This window comes from Meleagris gallopavo, chromosome 4, assembly GCF_000146605.3.
Source record: "Meleagris gallopavo isolate NT-WF06-2002-E0010 breed Aviagen turkey brand Nicholas breeding stock chromosome 4, Turkey_5.1, whole genome shotgun sequence".
NCBI lineage: Eukaryota > Metazoa > Chordata > Aves > Galliformes > Phasianidae > Meleagris > Meleagris gallopavo.
This window is the reverse complement of record NC_015014.2, coordinates 40483271-40507630: the sequence shown is the minus strand read 5'-3', so window position 1 is coordinate 40507630 and position 24360 is coordinate 40483271. Positions and strand designations below refer to the sequence as shown.

Here is a 24360-nt window from a genome sequence, read left to right as displayed (position 1 = left end):
TTACATAGGAAACTAAAACTGACAATGTCTCCTGGGCCATGTGACTTTTAAACCACAGGTCTGAAGCCCTTTTCCAAGAGTAAAGATGAGGGAAAGAGATGGCGTGCTGTTAGTAACACTCCAGCAATGTTTTAGCAGATCACACTGTCAGTTTAGAAACTCTATACCTTGGTACAGAAGATTCTGTAACAAAGGTTTGTCTAACTTTAAAGTAAAGCTATTTGCCTCAAGAAAATTCCAGTAGAAGGTAAGTAAATTAACGTTTATAATTCTAACAATGATGTCAAACCATTTTTCATTCAATTTTAATTTTGAGGATTAATAGTTATAAAAATGCATTTTCAGTATTTACTGAAGCAATGGATATCTACTGATGCTGTGTACGTATGACTCACCAGTCTCATTCTTACAAAAGGACGTTTCTTTTACCAGAAGGATACTTCAATCAATATTACGTAATGGTACTCAAAATATACTGCTGTATACTGTGCTGTCACTATTTTAAAGCTTTGTTGTTGGCTGCCTACGTTCAGTTAGAATTGAGTGTACCTTTCACGAATGCTGATGTCATTTTAAACTGATAGGGTTACTTTCAACGAAAAATACTTATGCCTTAATAAAAGTATGCTATGTATTTAAGATGTTTCTTAAGCATATACTGAGAAGTACAAATATTAACATTAGGATAATTAGAAATCACCTCAGATGTTAGAGCTTAACTTAATGGCACCAGAAGTGTACTTCTTGACAATCCTATGCTCAAAATAATAGTAATGGTTTGGTGGAGGAAAAAAAAATAAATCACATTAATTTTAATTGTATGATTTAATAACCTATGACAAGCTCACTAACAGAAAGCCATAAATAACAGAACTTCAGCAGATCAAATGCAGGTCACCCTCATGAATGTAATGATCCAGATTTGTCTTGATGTTTGACATTTAAGCCGAGGCCAGAACCTGATACAGTTTCATTTTTCAAATGTCTTTTCTGCTGTTCTGATTCATGTACTAATGATTTCAGACACCCGTGCTCACTGAAACGATACCCTCTTATCCAGATGATGGCACAGACATTTGGCTTTTCAGTCTACTCATATCCCAGCTCTCTGTCATGCTTATTTATTTAAATTCCCATGTTTTTCTTATTTTTTGAAGTTGCCTTTCCAAGCACTATCCCTACCTCCCAGATACCATTTCTCCTCTTGGTCACCCAATGATCAAAAGACACTCCAGGATGCCACTAGTGATTCATTTTCCAGGATGGATGGTTTTTCACCTTCAAGCTTATGTATCTTACCACCTCCACGATTTCCAGACAGTTTTCTTGGTGATTTAGAAGAACTCAGTTCTTTGGCATTAACAACATCCAAATCTTTAGCAATCTCCCCAAATAGTAGCATTCATCAAGTTAAGGGAAATGATTTTATTCCAAATACAGAGATCTCTCTCAGCTCCACTACAGCTCTTCCTCAGTCTTTTCTCGTATCTGCCTCCGTCTCACCTTCAGCCAGTTCATCTCATGACATAACATATAAGCATGAAAGCAACAATACTGAACTAAGAAAATATAAAGATTTGAGAATTGAAGAGCCAAGTACATCTCTCAAGACGCCTAGAGACTTGTCAGATACTACCACAGAAGATGAACATGTTTTCTCTACCTGCAATATCCCTATGCTACATAAAGGTAGTTCCATCTCTGCCATGCCAGATGCAAGTGCTGAAAATGAAGAGGAAATCTGTACAGCAGATCTGTCAGTTGACCTAGGAGATCAGTCAGAGCCTCAAGAATCGGATTTCTACAGAGAATCAGAAGACACAACAGAAGAACTGATAAAACTCTATATAGAGGAGGATCTGATACATGACAATTTAGAATTTCCTATAGGAAGTAGAGGAGATTCCATAGTATGTTGTGAAGGATGCACCTCACCAAGTATCTATAAGGTATTTTAATTTCCAAAAATTGTGGCTTCTGTTTTCAGATAAGTAACTCAGTATAATTTTTCTCTTCCTTTCCTTGTATTTATGTTTTTTGTACTGTGTGCAGGCACAGTTTTATTCTGTGGTGTTGAATAAAAATTGTCAGTTAAAGGCATAGTCCCTCCTCATAAGCAGGTGCTGACAACACCAAGTTCTAGGGTGTCTCAGTCTTGCTTCTCCTCTCACTTCTGTCATTGTTGACTTCTATCATCTTTCACAAAAAGCCATGGAATCATTCTCCTCACTGTGCCACCCTTCTGAGCACAAAACCCCAGAAATGCTATCAGCATTATTCAGAGGGAAGGTTGCATCTCCTGTGGAGACTCAGGCATTTGTACTTCATATGTGTCACTTCACCAGCTGATATATTTATAGTAGACTGTTTCTAGAATGTGACTAGAAACAGATCAGATTACGTTTGGCAGTTAAACATATCCTTCCCCATACAGCCTGCCCTGGTTCCTCTCTGGAACAGTACAACAATGAACTATCTCCAATGCGTGCTAGCCATTAAATGCTATGATGTTACCACACCATTTGTGTGGTTTCTAGGCAGTTTTAGAACAAAATTTCTCTGTCCAGCACTTTTTTTCCAGAGCATCTGTTTTACATGCTTGCATGAGCAAGTCAAAGCAACTGCCTAAACAGTCTCACTCTTGAGATTTTTTAGGCCAAATGTAGAACTAATTAATTAGAAAGATTTCGCAGACTTCCTTTGCCTTACTTGACCTGAATGACATGGGAGAAAACAATAAAAATAAAGGTGAAATCCACTGCCACAAATAGTAATTTGTTTTAATTTTTGAAGGAAGAATTTTCTTCCATAGTAGTAGAATGACAAATAATCAAAATTAGCATCCTATTTCTGACTGCCCATGTTTGTTACATGACTCCTTATTGAGTGTTTTATATCCATAACAGCTGGTTGTATAGCATAATTACTTGTCATCTTTCTTAACTGCTTAAGACAGCTCTGCTTTCTACGAAAACATCAGAAGAGTCTGATACTCCTGTCCACCTTCATTCAAATCTGCCATTTCACTCTGCCAACACACCAGCTTCTCACTCTGTTCTTCCAACATCCCACTCTGCTGCTTCCCTCTCACCTCCTCTCCTTTCTAAACTTTTACATGAGCAGGAGAAAGATTCACTGAAGGTAAACGTAACTGCACTTCTCAAGCATGGGTTCTTGAAAATCTTCACTAATATTTAATAAGTGAAAGGCTAATCCTAAGCATCTATTGTCTCCCTTACTAACATTAAGTAACATAGCATGTGGAGGATTAAGATAGGCCTTCTTCAAATGAAAAGTGAGGAAAAACTGTAATCTCTATAATATAATGAAATATATTGTTATCTCTGAAAGTAATGCCTCCTATTTATTTCCATGGAAACTACAACAGATACAAGGAGCAAGATAACACTATTTGGTAGAGCAAATTTTCAGCTACCAAGTACAGTCACCATCATTAGCTATGCGTTTTTGCCAGTGATGAATAAAAACCTGCATGTTGCACTAGTGAAAACCTGTACCAGCCAAGGTGGATCCACCATTGTGGTCCCACTGCTGAAATGCACCACCCACCACCTCAGTGCATTCACACCGTTTGGTCTCCGCAAATATTCAGCAAATACTGATGAATATCAGTGGGTACCATTTTTTCTGTGTGGAAGAATTCAATTACATGCCTTTGGTTCATATCGCTTCCATGCCAGACACCATGCTGTCAGACTGCCCCTCTGCTGCCATCCACCATACCGCAATAAACCGCAATGGAATATAGATGGGAAGGTTTAACGTCTACTTCCGTACCAACATCCACTTCTAACATCGCAGGCCAACGTAATATGAGTCGTTACTTGCAAAGTAGCCCTCCAAGATACTAGTACAGCAGAAGACCTTCAACTCACTTTCAAAAGTTCATGACAGGACTTCTGTTTCATTCGAGTAAGAATACTGAACAACATCCAAGTAAATGGAAACAAAGTAATATTTGTACTTGAAAACACTTTTTAATTTCAACCCAAAGCCAAGGAAAACAGCTCTAAGTTTTACAGTAAAAGCACTTCTACACAGAGTAACATTCTAAATCAATTAGTCAAGGACTAAACAAAGATTATTCTCTCTTCAAGACTACACTTTCTGTCAGCACTGCAATTCTGTGGCAGAAAAATGAGTTCTGGAAAGAGTCTACAGCTCTAAGCAGATAAATTCCCAGTGCAATTTAGACCCAAAATCAATTTCCAAAGATGACTCCCAGAGTGTCCTTGTGACAAGGAAAAAGAGTCACATTAAAAGTTTGAGAAACTGTTCTGGGAAAAGCAATCATTAGCCTCACGGTTTAAAAAAATAAATAAATAAAAATAATTTTGAAAAAAATCATTGAAAAAACCTACATCTTACACTGTGTGTTAATAAAAATCCTAATGGACTTCTTAAGGTCCACAAGTTGCGGGGGTTTTTTTGTTTGTTTGTTTGTTTATTTTTCCTGAAGGGAAGTTATTCCCTAAGAGTTCTTGCGAGGATATGAATCTATCATGGGCTTCAGTGCCTTCTGCTGCAAGGAAGGTGTGAAACACAGCAGAGCATTTATTTCTGCCACTTTGAATAAAAGCAGCAAAAAGGCATTTTTAGGTGATCCTTATATGTCTCGCCCTTGTTTAAGAAAGGCAGGTGAATATGGAGGGAATATCTTTTCTTAAGGGGAAAAAAAAAAAAAAGGAATTTTCTACTCCTGGCAACCTCTTAAACAGCACACTGCTCTCAGCTGGGCATGGTGGGAAGCACAGAACACAAATAAACAAAGGTTGTGGCCTCATCTTTGCAGATACAAGAGCCACAATATCAAGAACTAGGAGGAACGAAACTGAGGGAGTTGATGTTAAAGAATTTTAGCTCTTAATTCTTTTTGAAAATTGCTTAAATTAATAGATTATTTTCTGCAATATTTATGAAGTGAGATAAAGATTTAATTTCATTCCAGCAGTAGGTAAATTTGTTTCAGAAGTCAACAGTGACAAGATTGCCAGGACAGTTGCAGCTAAAAAAAAAATTGGAGCCCAGCCATTATTTCTTTCTACTTAACCTCTAGCTTAAGCTTTAGAAAAAAGGACAGACAGTACCTGCCCTCTTCTGTTTGTACATGTTATCCATAACTAAAGTCTTATTACAGCTGTTAAATTTAAAAAAAAAAAAAGACATTTCCAGGACTCAAGCACTACCAGTGAAGTGTTCAAGAGAGTTCTTGAAACTCTATACTTTCATAAGGTCTGTTAATGTAAAAATACATCCATATGCATATATGTATTTGTAATAAGTCTCAACTCTAAAGCATGACCTGAGATTCTGGACAGTAGAGTACAAGTAGCTATATGGAAGAGAAGCATCACTTCCATCCATGATGGCGGGAAGAACATATCCTCTAAAGGAAGAGCTGTAAAGACACTTCCAGAGGAGAATTGCTGATGTGTTCCTGCCTCTTTGACCTCTGCTGATTTTCCTTCTTTGGCCATTCACCAACTCCTAAAAGGCTCTTCTGCCTTACCACTTTCTACTGGCAAACAAACAGACAAACATTACAAAGAAGAGATTTCCACCATATCAGAACTCCACTAGCATCATGTGCCTCTCTACTCACCTGCAGCCCTAAGAATTCACATTTGCTTCCCATCCTTTTAAGTACAACTTCATGTCAAGTACTTAGCTGATTAATAGTGATGTTAACCAAACTAGGATTTTTCCTTGAAATACTTTCCATCAAGTACGTACTTGCTTTCTAAATGCAAATTTAAGGTGTGGTGTCTGTTTAACAGCAACAAATAACAACATTTGTCATTTGTATTTTCGAGGTAGTGTTTCTGCTGTCTGCTGTTGAACTTTTTCTGTATTAAATGAGCTACTTCAGTAGATAGACTTCCAGCAACTGTTCTTACTTCAAATGCATGCATCGTGCTTGAATGATCACTTAACTTTAATGCATAAATGCACGTGCCAGAGCAGCAAGCCCTTGAGAAAATGATAAGTGCAAAAATGAAAGTACTAACTACTACCAATCTTATTACATGCACCTGTAGCATATTTGCCTTTTCTTACCAAGGAAAGCACGTCCAATCTGCATGTGTGAACGAAGCAGCAAAAATCCCAAGATGCTTCATTCTTAAACACTCAATTGATACATTTTTGTGGTTTTTCTAGGCTAATTTAAAGAGAGAGATATTTGTTATGGGTAAACCTCCTCGTAGCCCTGTGATGACTAAGAGATCCTGCAGCTCCTCTGTCAGAGGTCACAGCTATTCACACAGGGTATGGTACCAGATGCCCAGTGTGCAGTAACACCATTTCCATATTAAAGGAGCTCAGTGTCTTCAGTATTTTGTTTTTGCCAAAGTGTCTGAATACTATCAGTATGTTGTGTTTTCTTCCTGTTGTGCTTCTGTGCTATGTCTGAATAAAGCCAACAGGTTTCCATGTGCCAAACTTGTTATAAATCCATTAGTGTATTGTATCTCAGCAGTACTGCACAGTATTTCCAGTGCTACAAGATCAAAGGTCTGCAAACATAGCCTGTTTTTTGTTCTAAACAACTCTTGATTAAAAGTACTTCTAGTTTATTAAAGTTACAGTTTCCAGAAGTTAAAAATTATCTTACGCAGGCTTTGGTGATGCTGAACTCTTGGTTTTTTAGTCAATGTCCTTTTCAAAATATTTCATCACTGCTGTATTGAATTCCCTTGAAACTCTTTATCCAAGCACAGCTACCCTCGACTCACACTCTTTAGCCTTTCCCTTCCTAGTCATAATATAGCAGCAACATAGCTGTAACAGTTTTACCTTTCCAGAACATTTAGTTTGTGTGCATTTGGATAAAAAAAAATGTGTCTTCAATTATAAAAAGAATCAAAATTACATAGGGCTGAGAATCTATGGGCTGTATTTTACCTTTACTTTTCCTTTAAGGCTGAATTATTTTCTGCGTCAATTTCCTAACATTAGACACTTAAAAGTTATAATGGGATTAATTGCTTTCCATGTAGTCACTGATTTAGATTTAGAACATCTTCTTTCCAGGTACTTCCTTTTCAAAATTTCAATTTAAGATATGCTGGTTATTTTAATTTTCAAAGTCTTAGCTTTTGGAAGGCCTCTGTTTGCTGCAAGGTACAAGGAGACAGTACTTTCTCCATCTTTGAACAGAGACAATTCAATCATAGGAAGACAAAAAAATCTTATAGTACTGTACCAGCACCATCTCAGAGAAAGTCCTTAATAAAGAGAATAATTATATCCACACACACACACACACACACACACACACACACACACACAAAAAGACCGAGACCTATTTTAATTTTGCTTGTTAATCCAAATAAATGGTATGCAGCCAGTATGCTAAAGGGACTGTATTGGTCAATACTTAGTGCATTTATGAATTTAATTCCAAAACCAAAAGAACACAGATTTGTACATTCAGAACTCTACTGAACTACTACAAGCAAGGGCACATCAATCACGCATGAAGATCAAGTCTATCACTGAAATCCTCACTTGACTACACACTTCCTAACATTTTTTAGATTAAGCCTTACTAATTTTATTTTATTTAATTTTATTTTTTTAAACCAAGAAAACAGGATACTGTAGCAAACTGACCCAAAGCTAGAAGCCTACACCCACAGCATGAAAACTAACTTAGCATTTAGGGTGATAAATTTCATGGTATCTCCTCAACACTGTTGGCTAGAATATAAGCGTCACACATTCTGGCTAATGCCACTGTATAAAGAAATAAAAACTTACAAAAAAGAAAAAAAGGGAGAAAAGCTACTTAAAGTAAGCTCAGGTAATATAGATGATCATATTCCAAGGTCTCCTGTTCAGATATAGCACCTCATTTCCCCACATCTTAACTCTGCCAAAGATTCCTCTGTAGTAGCAACATCAAGTTGAAAAATTTCTCACCATGATCTTGTGTCATCTGTTTCTGTGGTAGTTAACTAACAGTAAAATATTTTAGTATTGAAGCAAATACAGAAAATCTACCAAATTTCTTCTTGGCATGGCATATGTTCAAAGCATTAAAATCATTCATAGTATCATTTATTACATTGTTTTTTACTGATTACAAGAAAAATCCATAACTTTGTTTGAATTCTCTTGCATCTCTGAAGTCTTTTGCCATTCAGCTTACATCAGGTTTGTAACTAAGATTGCAATACAGATATCAAGCAACCTGCTCAGTGCTATGTTCTTTTTTTGTTCAACAATTCAGCTGTTGAAAGAGATTTACCAAGAACTCGAATGTCTAATTTGCAATCTTTGTTGTTGGATTGTGCAATAATAATTTTCTTATACACGAATAGAAGAGAGGAAAATGATGGTGAACAGAGGATTAAAGAGTATAAACAGATCTTTTTGACCCTTCAAAACCTGTTTCCTCCCTTGCTCTCATATTTATGAATAAGTTTTGTTATCTACCTGCCTGCATCTTTAGGCACCTTTTAAAATTTACACTCTACAGACTGTAAAAATGATATTTTCTGCAAGTAAATACACAGTCACAGTGAAAATAAACTAACTCCTTTAATTACATCTGGAGATGCTGGGAAGTACAAAAAGAGGAATATTAAAATGCACTAGTTTTTCAATTTATACTACTAGGCTGTGGGTTAGTTATCACACGCTTCTCCCATAGAAGACTGCATCATCTTAGAGAAAATTGAAGCAGGATGAACTGGAATAGCCAAACACGGGAATGAGAGAAGCATGAACCACTAACAAAAACCTCACAGCTTCAGGATCAGATTGCCATCTACTCAATTCATGAAAGAAAGTATTATAAGCTGTGTTTGACACCCACGTACCCAAAATAGTGGCAGTTCCTACACTTGTATCAAGCTGTCAGTCTCCTCAACACTATAGGGCATCTTCAGTCAACGCTACTCACATCAACACTCTTCCAAGCAGCTGCTCCTGCACTGTTTCTGGCCGGGGCTACGCTGTAGTGTGTTAAGTCATTATCTCCCTGAGTAGGTTTCATCTGGGGGATTAATATCTTTCATTTACATCATCTGCAGCTTTATTGGACATTAGTGGTGTGTGATTTAAGACAAAAAATAATTCTTTTAAAGATTTGCACTGGAAATACACTTTTTTTTTTTCCATCTTAAAGTAGAAGTGTTGTTATTTTCAAACAATTATATGCAGTCTTTCAGAAATTCTTAGTGTTCTTGGTCTCCCAACAGCCTGCATGGCTTTGTGCTGCCCCTTGAGCTGGAACGGAATTAAAGTATAGCATGTTATGCCTGCCAAGTTAGTACTGTGTGTAATGTAAATTGGATTGTTCTTTTGTGTATGGATGGTCTAAATTCTGCAATTAAGTATATGAGGTTTTGTTTCACTTAACTAAAAATATACTTCAAGTAATGCGTAATGTTCATCATTTGCATCTAAATTTTCTAGTGCTATTTCTGTTTCACTGTGATGATGCAGCAAAGTTCTGTTCCAACTTTCTACTATGCCCTAAACAGACTGTTGATAAAATTAACAGTTTTGCTTTAGTTTTTATTTTGTCCTCCTCAAAAAATCAGATTTCTAAGCCTACCAAGACTCTATTGCTTGCCACATCTCTTAAGAATTTATTGTGAGGTTGAGTGTGTGGGGGGGTTGTTTTAAGCAAAGTAGAATACAAAAGCTTAAGCAACTATGCATCATATGCCTATCCAACTACTTGGATCTTAGACTATAAATCCTTATTACATTTCAAATCATTTCATTTCAGCCACAGCGCCCTGTGCTTGCTCATGAAAACATACACAGTGGGGGGAACCGTAAGTATACTTCTTGTCTACTAAAGCAAACCTAACATTTAAGCAACAGCCAGCACATTCTCAAATAATTTGTTGACCTGCCAAGTACAACTACAAAGAGATTTCATAAATTTACAAATAACCACATGATGTAGGAAGATATCCAACACAGTCCCACAGGACAAAGTTTCAGAAATATAATTTAATGTTTGATGTAATCATACATCAAACTCAGACTTGCCAACTTAAAGTTCTCCATCGTTTATACTAAAAAGGGACAATAATTTTGTAAGGTTTTACTTTTTTTTTTTTAAACTTATTCTTATTGTCTCCACTGTTCCATCTTAGAGAATATCAATTAAAAGACTTTACATTAATTCAACTCATCTGCTTTACTGACAATGCAAATTAGCCAGAAACCATTCTGAATGTGAATGATAATGTTAATCATGGGAACACAGAAACACTTTTGTGTAATTTATATGTGCAATTTAAAAATTAGATACAAAAAAGCTTTTTGAAGAACTGGAGAAGAACCTAGATTTCAAGTTGTATTTTTACAATGCAAGCAATCAGAATGAAACTTATAAGGTTGTTTTGATGCTATTAAAATACAAATTCAGTGCAAGATTGTTTCAATTTCTTATTTTTTCCTTTAGCATCAGAGAGCTTTGGAGCTAGATGAATTCTCCTGTATGCAATTAAAGCTTAGCATCTAAAAATGTTTAACAGCTTAGCTGAAGAAACAGCAAAAGAAAAGAGAGGAGCAGTTATCAAATGATAATAAAAATTGGATGTTTTGCTTTCAATCTCAATTAAACCATTTTTTCCTCAAGCTATTGGTGGGATGGCTAAGCATACTGAAGCACCTACCTGTTTTGTAAGCAATAATTATCTAAATAATGTTCTTCAGTGAGTTTTAGTACTGCATGACTAAAATTACTCAATCCTAAAAAAACCAAATATATTTAAATTGTCAACCATATATTGTCTTGAATATGCATTTTCTCAGTGTTATAAGTTTTAGTAGTCTTTCCTATTTAAGAAATTCCTAACAAAAGGAATTCTAAGTAAAATTATCAAAAAGGGAATGAAATGACTATAAAAAGAGTTATGAAAATGGATTAGCTAAAAATGACTAAGATGGCAGAGCTGGAATACTTCACCCTCTTTCACATGTGACTGCCCTAGTCTACACCTTCCTTTTAGCTTCCTTCTTCTGAAGGGAGTCACTGTGCACAGTTTTTTGTGCCTTCTTTTTCTCTCCATTTAATCTGTTTTATTCCCTGTTCATTTCTAAGGCTGCTGTGACAGTCAGGCACATTCAAGGCAAATGCATATACTACCTTGTGATATACCTCTTATGAGGTGTTCCACTTTGGAACTTATTCTCATTTTACCAGCTCAGTTTGTCTCTTTTCCCCTTCACTACCTCTGTAAATCTTTCTCTCAGGCTCTTCACAATATTTTTTCCCTTTCACACATTTTTGCCAGCCTATCTCCTCTTCCTTTTGGACAGAAATCATTTGGAAAACCATCTATTTCTGCCCTGTAGGTAGCTGGGTCTCATTTTGCCCTCTTCCTACAATTACAGAACACAGGAAAAGCCCAGGCTAAACAGGCTGTCCCACCAGCAAGGGGCAGCTACCTGAAGAAAGGCCTGAACCCAACAGCTGCTCCTTCTCTGTACTCGAGGTGCAGGCCACTGTCTCAGGTTTCATTTATGGTCGCCCTCGCTTCTTGGAGTTGCTTGCTACTTAGCTAATGCATAAAAGAACAACTTTAAAACCCACCCCAGCAGTGATGACTTGTGAATAACAAGGCACTGAGGTAGCAGGGGCAGTTTTAAGAATGGAAAGGGTTATAGCTATTTCCACATAGCAATTACTGCCCTCCTTCCCACAGAGGTAGGCACCTTTCTACATGCAGAGTTCCCAGGTGCCAATCCTCTTCTAGTAGGTGCTAACGAGCAGCCCAGGGCAGTCCTCACTTTCAGAGGTAGTATGTGTGAGCTGCCCTCCTCAGCATCCACACCACACCATGCAGCAGGGGCCATGTTTGTACGGTATGCATTGGCTCTGCCATGGCAGAGTGTCAGGACAGCAGGATCAGCAAAGCAAAAGCATGGTCTTCAATTCTGCTCATGGGGGTTAAGAGGCTAGTCCAGGCTACACCCTCCCTCTAAGAAATTACATTCTGTACTTTGGTGACTCAACTATACAATAACATTTAAACAGAATCATGTTTTAACCAATACTGTGGCATCAGGCTTGCCTTGTAGCCTCGTTTTTTTGGATAAAGTTGGGTACTAGCCTTGATATCTTCCACCAAGCAAAACAAACTCTTTTCCCCTTTTCCTATGCTTGAAGGGAGCTTTACTTATGAGTTAATGTTTAAAACAGCTTCTTTAATGACAATGCAAAGAACTCTTTCTTCTTTTTAAAAATGCAACGTTTGTCCTATTTAAGGTTTCAGGCTCTATATAACTATACTCCTAGGAACGAAGATGAATTGGAGCTCAGAGAGGGAGATGTCATTGATGTGATGGAAAAATGTGATGATGGATGGTTTGTGGGTATGTTTTAACTGGTTGCTTTTTCATATATTCTTTATTCCTGACCTCTGCTGCCCTGTTTGTTTGGTGTCGTACAAAGTAATTAATCTTTGGCATTCATTATAATAAACCTGAACCTGGTTTTACCAGGGGAAATCCCCACCAAAATCCTCTGAAGGTTATGGGTGATTATTCACTTCTGTACTTGGGAATTGACACATGCTTCTAATTTGTTGTACAGCATTATTGTTATTCTCACACTGACACAGAGTGGACTGTGTATTACTCCTCATAAAAACTTACATGAGTACTGCTACAGAATTGACTATTTGTGAAAACTGAGTATTACTGAACAAACAGATGCTAAGGTCTAAATAAGGTGGCTAAATCATTGCATAAACATTCATGCACACTGTGGCTAAATTCTTTATCATCTTACTAATCTTTAGTATTTCAAAAATCCAAATTAGTTAACTACAAACAAGTTTGCTGTTTAAATTGATTTCTATACACCAAGTCAAAATTTCAGCACATCAGATTTAGCAGAGATTTCAACTGAACTATACAATTCAATCAAATATGCCGATATTTGCTTTTTCCTTCCTGCAGTTATAATTTGTTAAAATTCACAACTCGCAAGTGAAATACAAAATTCACTTAATTTAATGTAAAGAACAGTAGATACGTTTGTAAAATAGTAAAAAAAAAAAATTCAAGGACATGCTTACATAGTGATTTTTCCTGTTATTATTGCCATCTTTCATCTATTGCTTCTAATTTCAGGAACTTCAAGAAGAACCAAATTCTTTGGTACTTTCCCTGGAAACTATGTCAAGAGGCTGTGAATTTTTTTCATTCTTATTTATGCTGCATCTCTGCAACATATCTGCATAAAGCTGCTAGAAAACATGCTACGCTGGCCTTCTGTTTTCTTGCTTGCAGTCTCAAATAGAGGCCATCCAGTTCATCCTCATCCCATCCCATCTGCCAAACTGTTCCAGCAGTATTACAGCAACGACTACCGTGTGAATAACTAAGCTTTTCTGAAACAAGAGGAATCCTCCTTACGTATAAGTACTCCCTGCTTTTAACTCTTTTTATTTGAAACGCAATAGGAAAAGCCTGATGACAGGTACCCAGAAGAATTGCTACGGTGGGGGGGTGTGAGGAGAGGGAGAAAGCCTTCCTGTTCAGGACATTTGTGGTACTATCATGAAGTGCAATGGGAAAATAAAATTTTTCAGCATGCATGTACAACAGAGGGAAAGTTGCTGCTTACTATTTAAGAAGAAAAAAAGCAAAAAAGGTGTTTTGAGTTTTCACATTCTTATTAGCTTGGCAGCATTTGTTGCTTTCACTTTGCTGTATCACAGGTTTGCCTATTGTACTGGTTTACAATGATAAATTATAATATAGGTTTTTTGCCTGCACTTGTATGTTTTAACTTATGCACAGTGACTGTAAAATCTCAAGCAAGCATAGTGAAAAATGGAAGAACTGCAAGTGTTCTGATGGTGCAATAGTATTTGCTAAACCCTTTTTCCCCTATTAAAGCTACAGCATTTTCTCTTCAAAGGTAAGAAGTGCAAGAGGCATAAAACCTCAGATTTAAAGAAGAGACAGACAGTGATATAAGCATAGACAATAACAACCTGCTGATCATATGACATTAAATGGTTGTAATCAAAATGTTGTAATAGTCAGCAGCATGAAATCTGAGAGGTTAGTGTTTTTATGTACCACAGGCATTTTAAGAAGCAGCAAGTAAACAGTGTTAGTGCAAAGGATTGTTTTTCCTCTAACATAGCCACTTGAAAAACATTCACAAGTATCATGTACTGATTTATTTCACTATACACACACACACACACACACACACACGTATGTTAACAAAATCTGAGTTACACATTCTTTTTTAGGAATTTAGTACATTAAAAAAAAAAATCACAAGTATTAAAATCAATACGTTTTAGAAGGTTTGGGTTGTTGTTGTTTTTTTCCTGAATGAATCAAGTATTTGAAAACAGTCATTCTCCATATGCAACTCTAAGCATAAATAGCATATGAAATTAAGGCACAGGATGATAATGACTACGACTTCATGAAAAAAAAAAAAATTGATTTTTTTTTTTTCTGAGTCAGATTTGTTTTCTTTGGCACCTTATAGATGGCAAAAGCTTCTACTGCATTTCTCATGGGTAAAGGACTGAAATTATCAACATGTATTTAGTCTCTGTAGCATTTTGTACATATGTTTGCTTTTTTGTACAGAGCCATTTGGTTGTCAGTTTAAAAAAAATTAAGTTTCTTATTTGATCTTCATCCTCTTTACATACAGAACATTTCAATGCATTTTGCTTTACTTGCTCTATTTACCATAAGCACATCTGAATAGTGCAATTCTGTAAGATAGCATTTTATGCAAAATTTTTATTAATTAAAATATGGTTTACCAGCCAAATCTAAATGTACATATGTCTTTATTACTGAGAAATGTCATTAAGACAAAGGTAAAGAAACATCTTTGTGCAGCATACCTTTATTATTGCAGATTTAATGGCAAAAGCTTTATATTTCAAAGGCTTTCAATTTTAAACTAGATCTGCATGCAGCTTTGCTGTGAGATTAATTCCTATCTTTGATGCCATTTATGATTGAAGACTTAAATATCTGTTGCCTGTGATATTTAAAAAGTACTGTTTCTACTCTGTATCTGATTTTAGAAAAATACAGGTTTTTCGTACCTGGCTTTCAGGTAATTGATTTTGAATTCCTACAAGCAAAAGGTCTCTGTGTTTTTTTCTTGAATAGACTTCTAATAAATTTTGCTTGGAGTACACAAGTGTTTTCCCCGTCATTTCTCAAATACATGTAACAGACTACTTAAGTGCTACAAAGCTCTTTAAGCTTTTACATGCAAGTACAATCAGTGTTGTCTTTACAGAGATTTTCTTCTACTACTGAGCATACACAGGTTGCAATACAGACAACCAGCATCGTCAACACAGTTGTCACTTCGTCCACTTCAGTGTCATCCCTAAAATTCCCAAATCCAAAAGCAACTCCCTGGGCTTTCTGCACTGACAGTACTAATGCAAGGTAATTTTTCTGTTACCAGAGCTGGCCTTTGCTCCTGAAGCACAGAGATAAATTACATTACTGAAGCTCTTTGTATCTCATAAAAGTTCCACACCCTAATTCTTTCCTTAAACAAAAGGAAAACAAGAGAAACAAACTTAGAAATAAGACTTAAGGAAAATACAGGTTTGGGAGAGAGCATCTTATGCTTGGGACTCTGCCTGAAGCATTGAGTTACCTCCTGTTAATGTCTCTGCCTGGCAAAGAACAGCTTGCTGTTCAAACAAAACCCAAACCCACAAGAAGCAGAGCATACAGGCAGCAGCCTTCCTTCCCAGTGGGTTACTCTTGGTGCCTCTGGGTTCCCTGGTCCTGCTCCTCCAGCCCTCGCTGGCCTCCACTGCCAGGATGACACCTTCCAGACGTGCTGTGCTGCACTCTCACTGCTAAAGAGTGCTGCATTCTGGCACAAATAATCTATTTCTGACTTGCACAGCTTTGTCTTTACAATAGCTGGGCTGTTAAAATGCCAGCAAATGAGCTCCTTTGTCAGCATAAACAGATTCTGCTGGGAGTGATTTCAATTTGGACAAGGCCTAATTTAGCCAGCAGTGCTGTCTATGAGGTAAACATGCCCCTACAGCACTAAGTTAGCTTAAACTCACCACACGTCTCTTGCTCTATAAACTAATGGCTGAGTATACAAGCACATGTTGTGTGGTTTGCCCTTCTGTCTGCTGGCCGGGTGATTCTGTGCATCTGAATTCTTTGCTAATTGCAAGAGGGAATAAAAAAAGTGTAAGGATAGATCATAATAAGAATTGCAAGTCACTGACACCAAGAAAAACTGTAGTGTCTATGGTTTAGTCAAAAAGTGTTGCAAGGTGACCAGAAATGTAAAATTAAAGGACAACACCAAGGTACAAGTTCTGTCCGGGTAAACAAAATATACTGAAATAGGCAAGATCTGTTGAAATTCCTCCTACACTATTAAAGTAACAAGTAACTGAAGGACTTTTTGAGCTTTTTTGTAAAACTCTTATATATTCCCCTATAAATTCATGGAGAGTAACGCACAGGACTGGAAGGTGCTATATCTTTAACCAGAACTAGAGATAAATTGAGAAGAGAGACCTGTAGAAGTTGATGTCAGTCAGTTTAACATCTAGGATTTTTTTCTAGAAAGGACCTCAGATTTTTCTAGAAAATGGTATAGCAAACCAATTCCCCTTAGTTTTACTGAGATATGTAGCATGGATCTTAATTTCTATTAGGATTTTCTTTTAATGCTATCACATGATAGCTATACTGGCAGGCTGAGAAAAGTCTGCTAGAGTGTTCCTGAAACTAAGTTCATTGCACAGCTGCACTGCATCACAGATCCAAAAGTCATGCAACCAGAGCTTCCCCAAACAGCAGCAGATTCTGCTGCCTACCTTTTGGCAAGCTGTCCGCCTGCTATTCATCACGTGCATGGGAGGCAAAGGCCACTACAAAACAAAACCAAGCAACCCCACAAAACACCAACCAACCAGGGACACTGAGGCATGAGCTTTTGAAGGTAACACTATATCCCAAAGCTAAGGGTCACCCCAGCAGTTTTAACATTCTGTTGCCCGTGCCAAAGCCAAGTACGTTGTCATTCTGCAATGCCCGGTATTCACCAGCTGCCTTATAGCTGCTGCTGTACACAACTGTGGTAGGAACACAGGGTGCTTCCTGTAGATTCCCATTAGCTCGTGCATTGCTTTTTGGAATCTAGAATTATGAAGTAGCTCTAGAAAGACCTCGGGTCATTGCACTAAGTACATTCACCATGTCACTATAAATGCTGTAAGGGAAACCCTGGCTTTGCTTCAGTTAACAGCAAACCCTATTGAAATCAATAGATTCTGAATTTGCTTCAGATATAATACATTTTCTACATTAGCTTAAAAAGATGACTGCACAAGAGAGAAACACTGAAGCAACTGGATGTCTGATTTGGGCTGGTTTTTAATCACATCAAGAAGTATGAGTGTGGGCAGAGCCCAGAACATACTTCTTTAGCTGCCACCACTGCACAGCACAGCTGATAGTAGGTACCCTTCTCTAGGGTCTAGCTGGCACATTCACTTGAAGTCAAATTGTACACTACGACAGTTGCAACAGCACATTAAAAATTGAACTACTGGCCTTTTCTAATTTGTTTACACAGCATAACCCCTCAGTAAGGACCAATCAGACACAAACCTGAATCCACCCATTTTACAGAACCTGGAAGCTCTTGGTCCAACACATAGAAAGAGGTACCTTGTCTGTTCCAAGTAAGCAGGGGATGCTTTAGGCTTTCTTCTGCAACTCCTCGGGTAATCAATACCACATGGCTATTTGATTGGATGCAAAGAGTGCCATTTTGTTTTATCCACCCCTGGTGCCACACAAGCTAAGTTTTAAACTCCTACCTCAAATTGCTCCACAGGATCTATTATTCTTATTAATATATTATTTTGAAAGTTACAAATATTGTTCTATTTATCTACCAAGAATATGATACAATTCACTGAAAGGGAAAGAGAAAAATGAATTTCTGCTTGCACATCCCTGACTCAGATACTGCTTAGGTGAAAGAAAGTGATGTTGGTGACATACAGGCTCTTATTCATGTATTTTTGCCACTCTAAGACAAAGAAAGACTAACAGAAGTTTCTAGGTTAACATGCAGCAACAAAACCAGCAAAGAGCTTGAACAATACAGCAGGTACAGTTTTTTGTTTTCATCCTGCTGGTTGGTAATACTGCGCACCTTAATTCCTTAGCAGTTCTGAATCTATAACTCCCAATTCCTGTTTCATTTGCTTTTATGTGAGTCCCATATATAAACCATTACAGAGTTTTGCCCTCTAGTATTATATTTAACTTCTGTTTCTTTGGAAGTCATTGAGGAGCAACGTGCTAACACACTATTTAATCTAGCAGAAAGTAGAAAGCCTTCGTACTGAAAGAGTTATCCCACTAGGCAGCTGCAGCAGTGATGTCATGTCTAATTGCAGATATGGTGCAGAGGGTTCCACTGCACAGTGGCATTACATCACAAACGACTCCATCGGGAAAAAACAAGTGTTGTCTGACAACCAGAAATGCGTTTGCTAGGTTCATCCTCAGAACAGATACTCCAGCTTCAACCATTTACATTTCTTGCTGCCAACACAAATAAACTCTGAGGCCCTTATTTTGCACCCACATACACGCATAGCACAGTAATCCTCCTACATTTTCCATTCATCAGGAAAAAAAAAATCAATTTTTAAAATACCCCAAGAATAACGTAGTTCTGTTTCCAGTCAAGACAGTTACCAGACAGTTGCACACAGGAGAAGAAACTTCTGTCACAAGCTCCCATCTCACTTTATGAGAGGGTTCTGTACTCCCTTGGGCCCACTCCATATGCCTCACTCTAGCTCTAGCCAATTTGAATAGTAGCTTTCTATTTAACTACTGGGCCCTTTAACACTTCTTCGGCCTCTACTCCATTTTAGTTCATTTCAAAACTTTCTACAATCATGTGTACTAAAAGACTAATCAAGCCTGCATCAAGATTTTCCCTTGCCACTGAGACAGGTAAGCACGCAGCGAAACCAACACTGTAAACAACAGCATGAGTAGCCCAAACATGTCATTCTAAGTGGGTCATTGCACTGCTGCTGCTGCTGCTGCCATTAGCCAGATAAATCTAGAGCACACGAGGGCCCAGCTAGTGCTTCCCACTCCGGGGCGAGGGTTAACACTAGCAGCTGTAATGTGAAACATGTACAAACGCTGGCTGGCGCAGGAGCTGTGAAAGGCTTTTCTTACACTACTACTGATTCATCTGTTATAGATAGGTGTTTTCTACATGTAACTGGAAATATTCGAACAGGTGAGAATCAGCCCTTCCCCCTCTTAAACCAAGGAAGAGAATAAATTAATGCGTCAAAATGTCTGAGGTAGCAGAAGGCAATGCTTGCATGCCAATGCAGTGCTCTGTGCACTATTTATAGATCCTCTTCATGCGCTCTATGGGGCTCTTACTTTTCCCTCCTGTTCCACCACTCATTCTCTTCCCATCAGTCCCCAGAGGCTCACCGAAGGAAAGACTGCAATGCATGGAAGGTGACATTCTACAACTGAAAAATACTAAGGATCTGTTTTACCCCATTCAGTGCCTCTGTCTCATACACCACCTTATCCAGACGTCCCCCAAAGCACTACCTGCATCATATACTCATTGAGCATGGGGAAGACCTTCAAGATCATCAGGTCAAATAGTCAACTTGACAAAGCATCTTTATAGAGTCATAGAATGGTTTGTGTTGGAAGGGACCTTTAAGATCATCTAGTTCCAACACCTCTGCTATAGGCAGAGACACCTCCCACTAGACCAGTTTGCTCAAAACCTCATCCAGACTGGTTTTGAATGCCTCCAGGGAGAAGGCACCCACAATCTTGCGGGGCAACCTGTTCCCGTATCTCAATACCCTCACAGTAAAGAATTTCTTCTAATATCTAGTCTAAATCTACCCTCTTCCAGTTTAAAACCATTTCCCCTTGTCCTGTCACTATATGCCCTTACGAAAAGTTGCTCCCCAGCTTTCTTGCAGGTTCCCTTCAGGTACTGGAAGGCCACCAAGGGGTCTCTTCAGAACCTTCTCTTTTCCCGGTTGAAGAGCCCCAGCTCTCTCAGGCTGTCCTCATAAGGGAGGTTCTCCAACCCTCAGATTATCTTCATGGCCCTCCTGGTCATCATCACCTAAAATCCAGAACTTTCACAAATGGAAGACACCTCCTGCATCACACCAGAAAGCCGTGCTGGCCAACAGCTTACACAGAGCACCATTAGTACTGGTTTGAAGGTCCCAAGTTAAACTCCTGACACTCTCATATGAGGATACTTCAGTAAGCTGTTTTTGAGATTTTGACAGTGCAAAACAGAAATTGCTGAAGTGTGATGGACAGACAAGAGGAAAATCTAATCTTTAGGGGCAGTTTTCTGTGTGTGTTTCTGTAATTTTTTTTTTTTTTTGAACTTTGATATTTTTTTATTGGGGATGAGAGGTGGAGAAGAAGGGTAAGGATCGAAAGGTAGATTTACTTGCATTTCAAATGACTTCCTCTTTAAACTGATTTACCCATCTTCACAATGTGGGGAGGGAATTTTCCATAAGGGTCTTCCCTATGGAGAGTTTACCCTCCATTTCTGGCCAGGATTTCTATACTACCCGACAACTTCAGGAGCAAAAGTTCCAACTATATATGAGTATTAACTCCCCACATACTGGAGTAAAGCAAAAGTGAACATGTAAATATTGGTTTAAGACTGTATTTGTGCATATTCATATCTGACAGTTTCTACATTAACTATTTCAGATGCAGTGATTACTTGTCAATAAAGACAAAACTTCATCATAGTTACATTTCTGCTGTTTTTTGCCTACACTGCACTTACATTCTTTCACAGTATTGACAGCTTTTTCAAATATTTTTTCACTGTATATTTAGTCCCACATTCACTGAATAAAAGCAAAGGAAAAGTGCAATCAGGGCAAAGTGTGAAATGCATAATTAACTACTTTTATTCAGTATTCGATTTTGCTGTTAAGCAACTAATTCATGGTTGTTGAAAAGCTGATTATGTCCTTTTAATTAGCAGAAAGAAATCAAAATTATAACTAGGAAAATACTTAAGTACAAGCTAAATTTAAGCGTCAAGCCTGAGTAACTACAGTGCACATCAAGATTGTAAGATCCAGCTTTGTGGCCTGCTACAATCTGAAGCTGCTGATCTCTGGCTCTCATCCCACCTTATACTTAAAACAGAACACCATATTTGTCTTTCAGCTGTTGCTGTTTGTCATGATCCAGTAAATACAGCCAACTCTCCCATAGCAACTACTTTCATAATGCTAAACTCAAGCCACACAGAAAACTGGAAACGGAAAACGTGAAAGAAAACGAGATATAGAATACAGTGGTTTATGGAACATCAGATAACAATTGTACGTTACATATTTTTGATGCCTGCTTCTTAGAGAAAAACATTCAGGATGTTTGGTACTCAGGGCACAAAAAAAATGTGCTGTTGTCTGTACCCGTGATCTCATAATGTGTTTGTATATGAAGTCTCATCTCATGGGAGACCACAAACAGATCAAAATGAAGAGAAACTTCAAAAGAAATGAGGAGCCCTTGACAGGATGGGCAGCTTTGCCTCCTACCTTGCTTCTCTTTCATAAAGATACTTCAGAATTAAGTGACTTCTTTATTTGACTCCTGACTTCATATCTTCTTCAAGATATAAACTTTTACTGACAAAAGTATTTTAGGAGGGGAAAAAATACACTGACACATTTCCACAGGGAGAGATGCATGTACACACAGACACACGCACACATACACATGTGCTCACAATTTTGATCTTTATGGAGGCTGGCAGAAACTTCACTGCTCCAAGAATATCAAGATTTCATCCAGTAACAACTAAAGGAAATCTCATTAACTATACTAATCTCTTCAAAAATGCTACTACTTCCTGCCTAACAGGTTTCCCTAGTCAAGACAAATTATACAGTATAACTGTTTCTAGATTCCTGAACCTTCCAAAATTCTCCGGAATTTTAGTCACATCATGTGCTACAGAATAAGGTCGTCTTCTTCTTTAGTAGCAGCACACACAATCTCCACATAAACGTTCTTCTTCCTATATGTATGGGAACTATTGAGTCACGGCCTAAACCACTGGTTGAGCACCTGAGGAAAGGACCTGGTCAGTCCTGGGAGCACAGATGAAGGCAATTCAGCTGTGTGACCAGGAGGGCTGGAGCCTGGCTGCACCTCTCTTAGACCTCATTTAAGGGCTGACTTCCAGTGGGGAAGGATCCCTTTCTGGAGATCCCTTCTTGGTAAAGCTTTTCCCTGTGAACCTGGAATCTTCTGATATGGGTGAGCAACCTTCTTCCCTTCCTTTATAGCACCTCTCTGTTGTGCCAGTCCTTCCATCATTGCACCTTTGCTATAATGCGTTTCCCATTGTATTGATCTGTCCACTTGCTACCCTATAATTTGCTTTTTAAATTTGCTTATTGAAGAAGTAAAAGGCAGCTAATCTTGCAGGCCTGTAGTCACCCTATATTGAAGACCACATTTTAAAATCATAGTGTATGTTCGTAGCAGGGACATCATACCACAGCACCTCATTCCCATTTTAGTCTCAGAATATGGTAAGTCACACACAATGACTGACAATAGGGTAACAGTGACAAAATACACGTAAAAAATAATAATAAAAAAAACTACACATCATCTGATATGTACCAAGGAGGAGGTGACTGGGAAAATCTGAAACATTAACATCCAGCAGCCTCTAAGGATCTACAACTACTGCTAATTACAATGTAATGAATTTCAAATTAACATCCTACCTTAGAACTAATGTTCCTCCCATTGCCTCCACTGTTTCCCTGCTCTTTATCACCTCACTTGCTTCAGAAAGAGCCACACAGCCTGCAAGCTTCAGTGCATTGTCAATGCTTGACATGTGTTGTGTAACACAGCGCAAGAAAACACATACCCTTACCTACCATCAGTATCCTTAAAGCACCAGTAAATGGATTTTGCCCTACACTAATGCAGGCACCCCTTCAGTTTTTAGCCCATGCACCCAGGAATATCACAATAATAGCTGTTGCTCTGCAGCCTTCGCCCTCTCAAGATGCTTTAGTTTCTACCCAACTGCTGCAAAAGGTCTCAGACAAACAGTAATAAGATGTCCAAAAAGCAGCCCCTTCCACTTCTACCAGAGTCCTACCATAACCACATCTGGTCATCAGCAGTATACAGAACAGGTGACAGGTCCACGTGCATGTAGTCAGAGCACTACCAGAGAAGCTCAGTTGTGAGAACAGCCAGCAGCCACTATGAACAAGCTAGTAGTAACTCACATTTTTACCCCTGCAATTTGGGAAGAACAGGAGATAAGTCTCTTGATCCCATTAGATCTCTTTACCATCCCTTTAATAAATATGATCAGCTTTCCTCTGGAAAAAGTGAGGTCAGTTATCACGTAGTTTTTTGGTTTTTTTTTTTTTTTAAAGCAACACAGTCATAGAAATCAAGAAAACAGGCCTATTTAGAAACACAAAATGAGACATTGCTTTTATTAGAGGCCGTACTGGGTGTCTGAAGAATTATGTTACAGTTCATGTAGATGTGTGTCATTACACAACTAATGAAGAATTTTAACTCTTTTCCTGAATGCAGCTTTATAATACACATAATGAAAGAGTTTTCAGAAATCTAACAATTTTTATGCATTATTTGTTCACATAATACTTAATGGCAAGAACATCAGATGGTTGCTTAACAGCTACTTTATGCTGTGTAAAAGATTATATACCTAAGAGTCAGCATGTTAATTTATGAAGCATACTGGACTGATCTGCTGTGCTGGCACACAGCCTTGCTAACTTCATTCCAACTTTACTCTTCTGGAATTAGCTCTTTCAATTCCCAGTGCCAAAAAGGGCTTTAACTTTAAACCTAATAAGGGATCAGCTTGCCAAATTTGGAGGTGACATTTGATCCTAGCTATTAAAGGGAGCAGAACCATCAACAACTGAATGAGCTGAAAAGAAAAAACAACTTAGAGTCACGTTGCTGTTCTAATCTTTAGGATTCTCCACCATACCTTCTGCTGTCTTTTAGCACAGAAGGACAAGACCCTTTTCTTATACAGTCCTTGCAGAAAACATTCAGTTCTCATAAAAATAATGAAGCATGAAATTGGAGAAGCACAATAATTAGGCATGCAAATTGAGAAGTCTTTTGCAACTTACTTTTTGGCTAAGAATCATAACTGCACTATGTGCTGACATTATATCGGGTTCACAGATAAACCAATAAAGGACAAGAAATTTCTTCTCA

General features: G+C 37.9%; 1 protein-coding gene and 1 long non-coding RNA gene across 3 annotated transcripts in view; one reads left to right on the top strand and one right to left on the bottom strand.

The window, feature by feature from the left end:
- Positions 1 to 15182, top strand: part of SORBS2 (sorbin and SH3 domain containing 2) — a 137346-nt gene extending 122164 nt beyond the window's left edge. The window contains 3 exon segments of the mRNA XM_019614819.2: positions 9764 to 9816; positions 12260 to 12366; positions 13129 to 15182. Of these exon segments, the coding sequence (XP_019470364.1) occupies positions 9764 to 9816; positions 12260 to 12366; positions 13129 to 13190 (222 nt within the window). The 3' untranslated portion in view covers positions 13191 to 15182.
- LOC116216573 overlaps positions 1 to 24360 on the bottom strand; it is a 43493-nt gene that overhangs the window by 5166 nt on the left and 13967 nt on the right. The window lies entirely within an intron of this gene.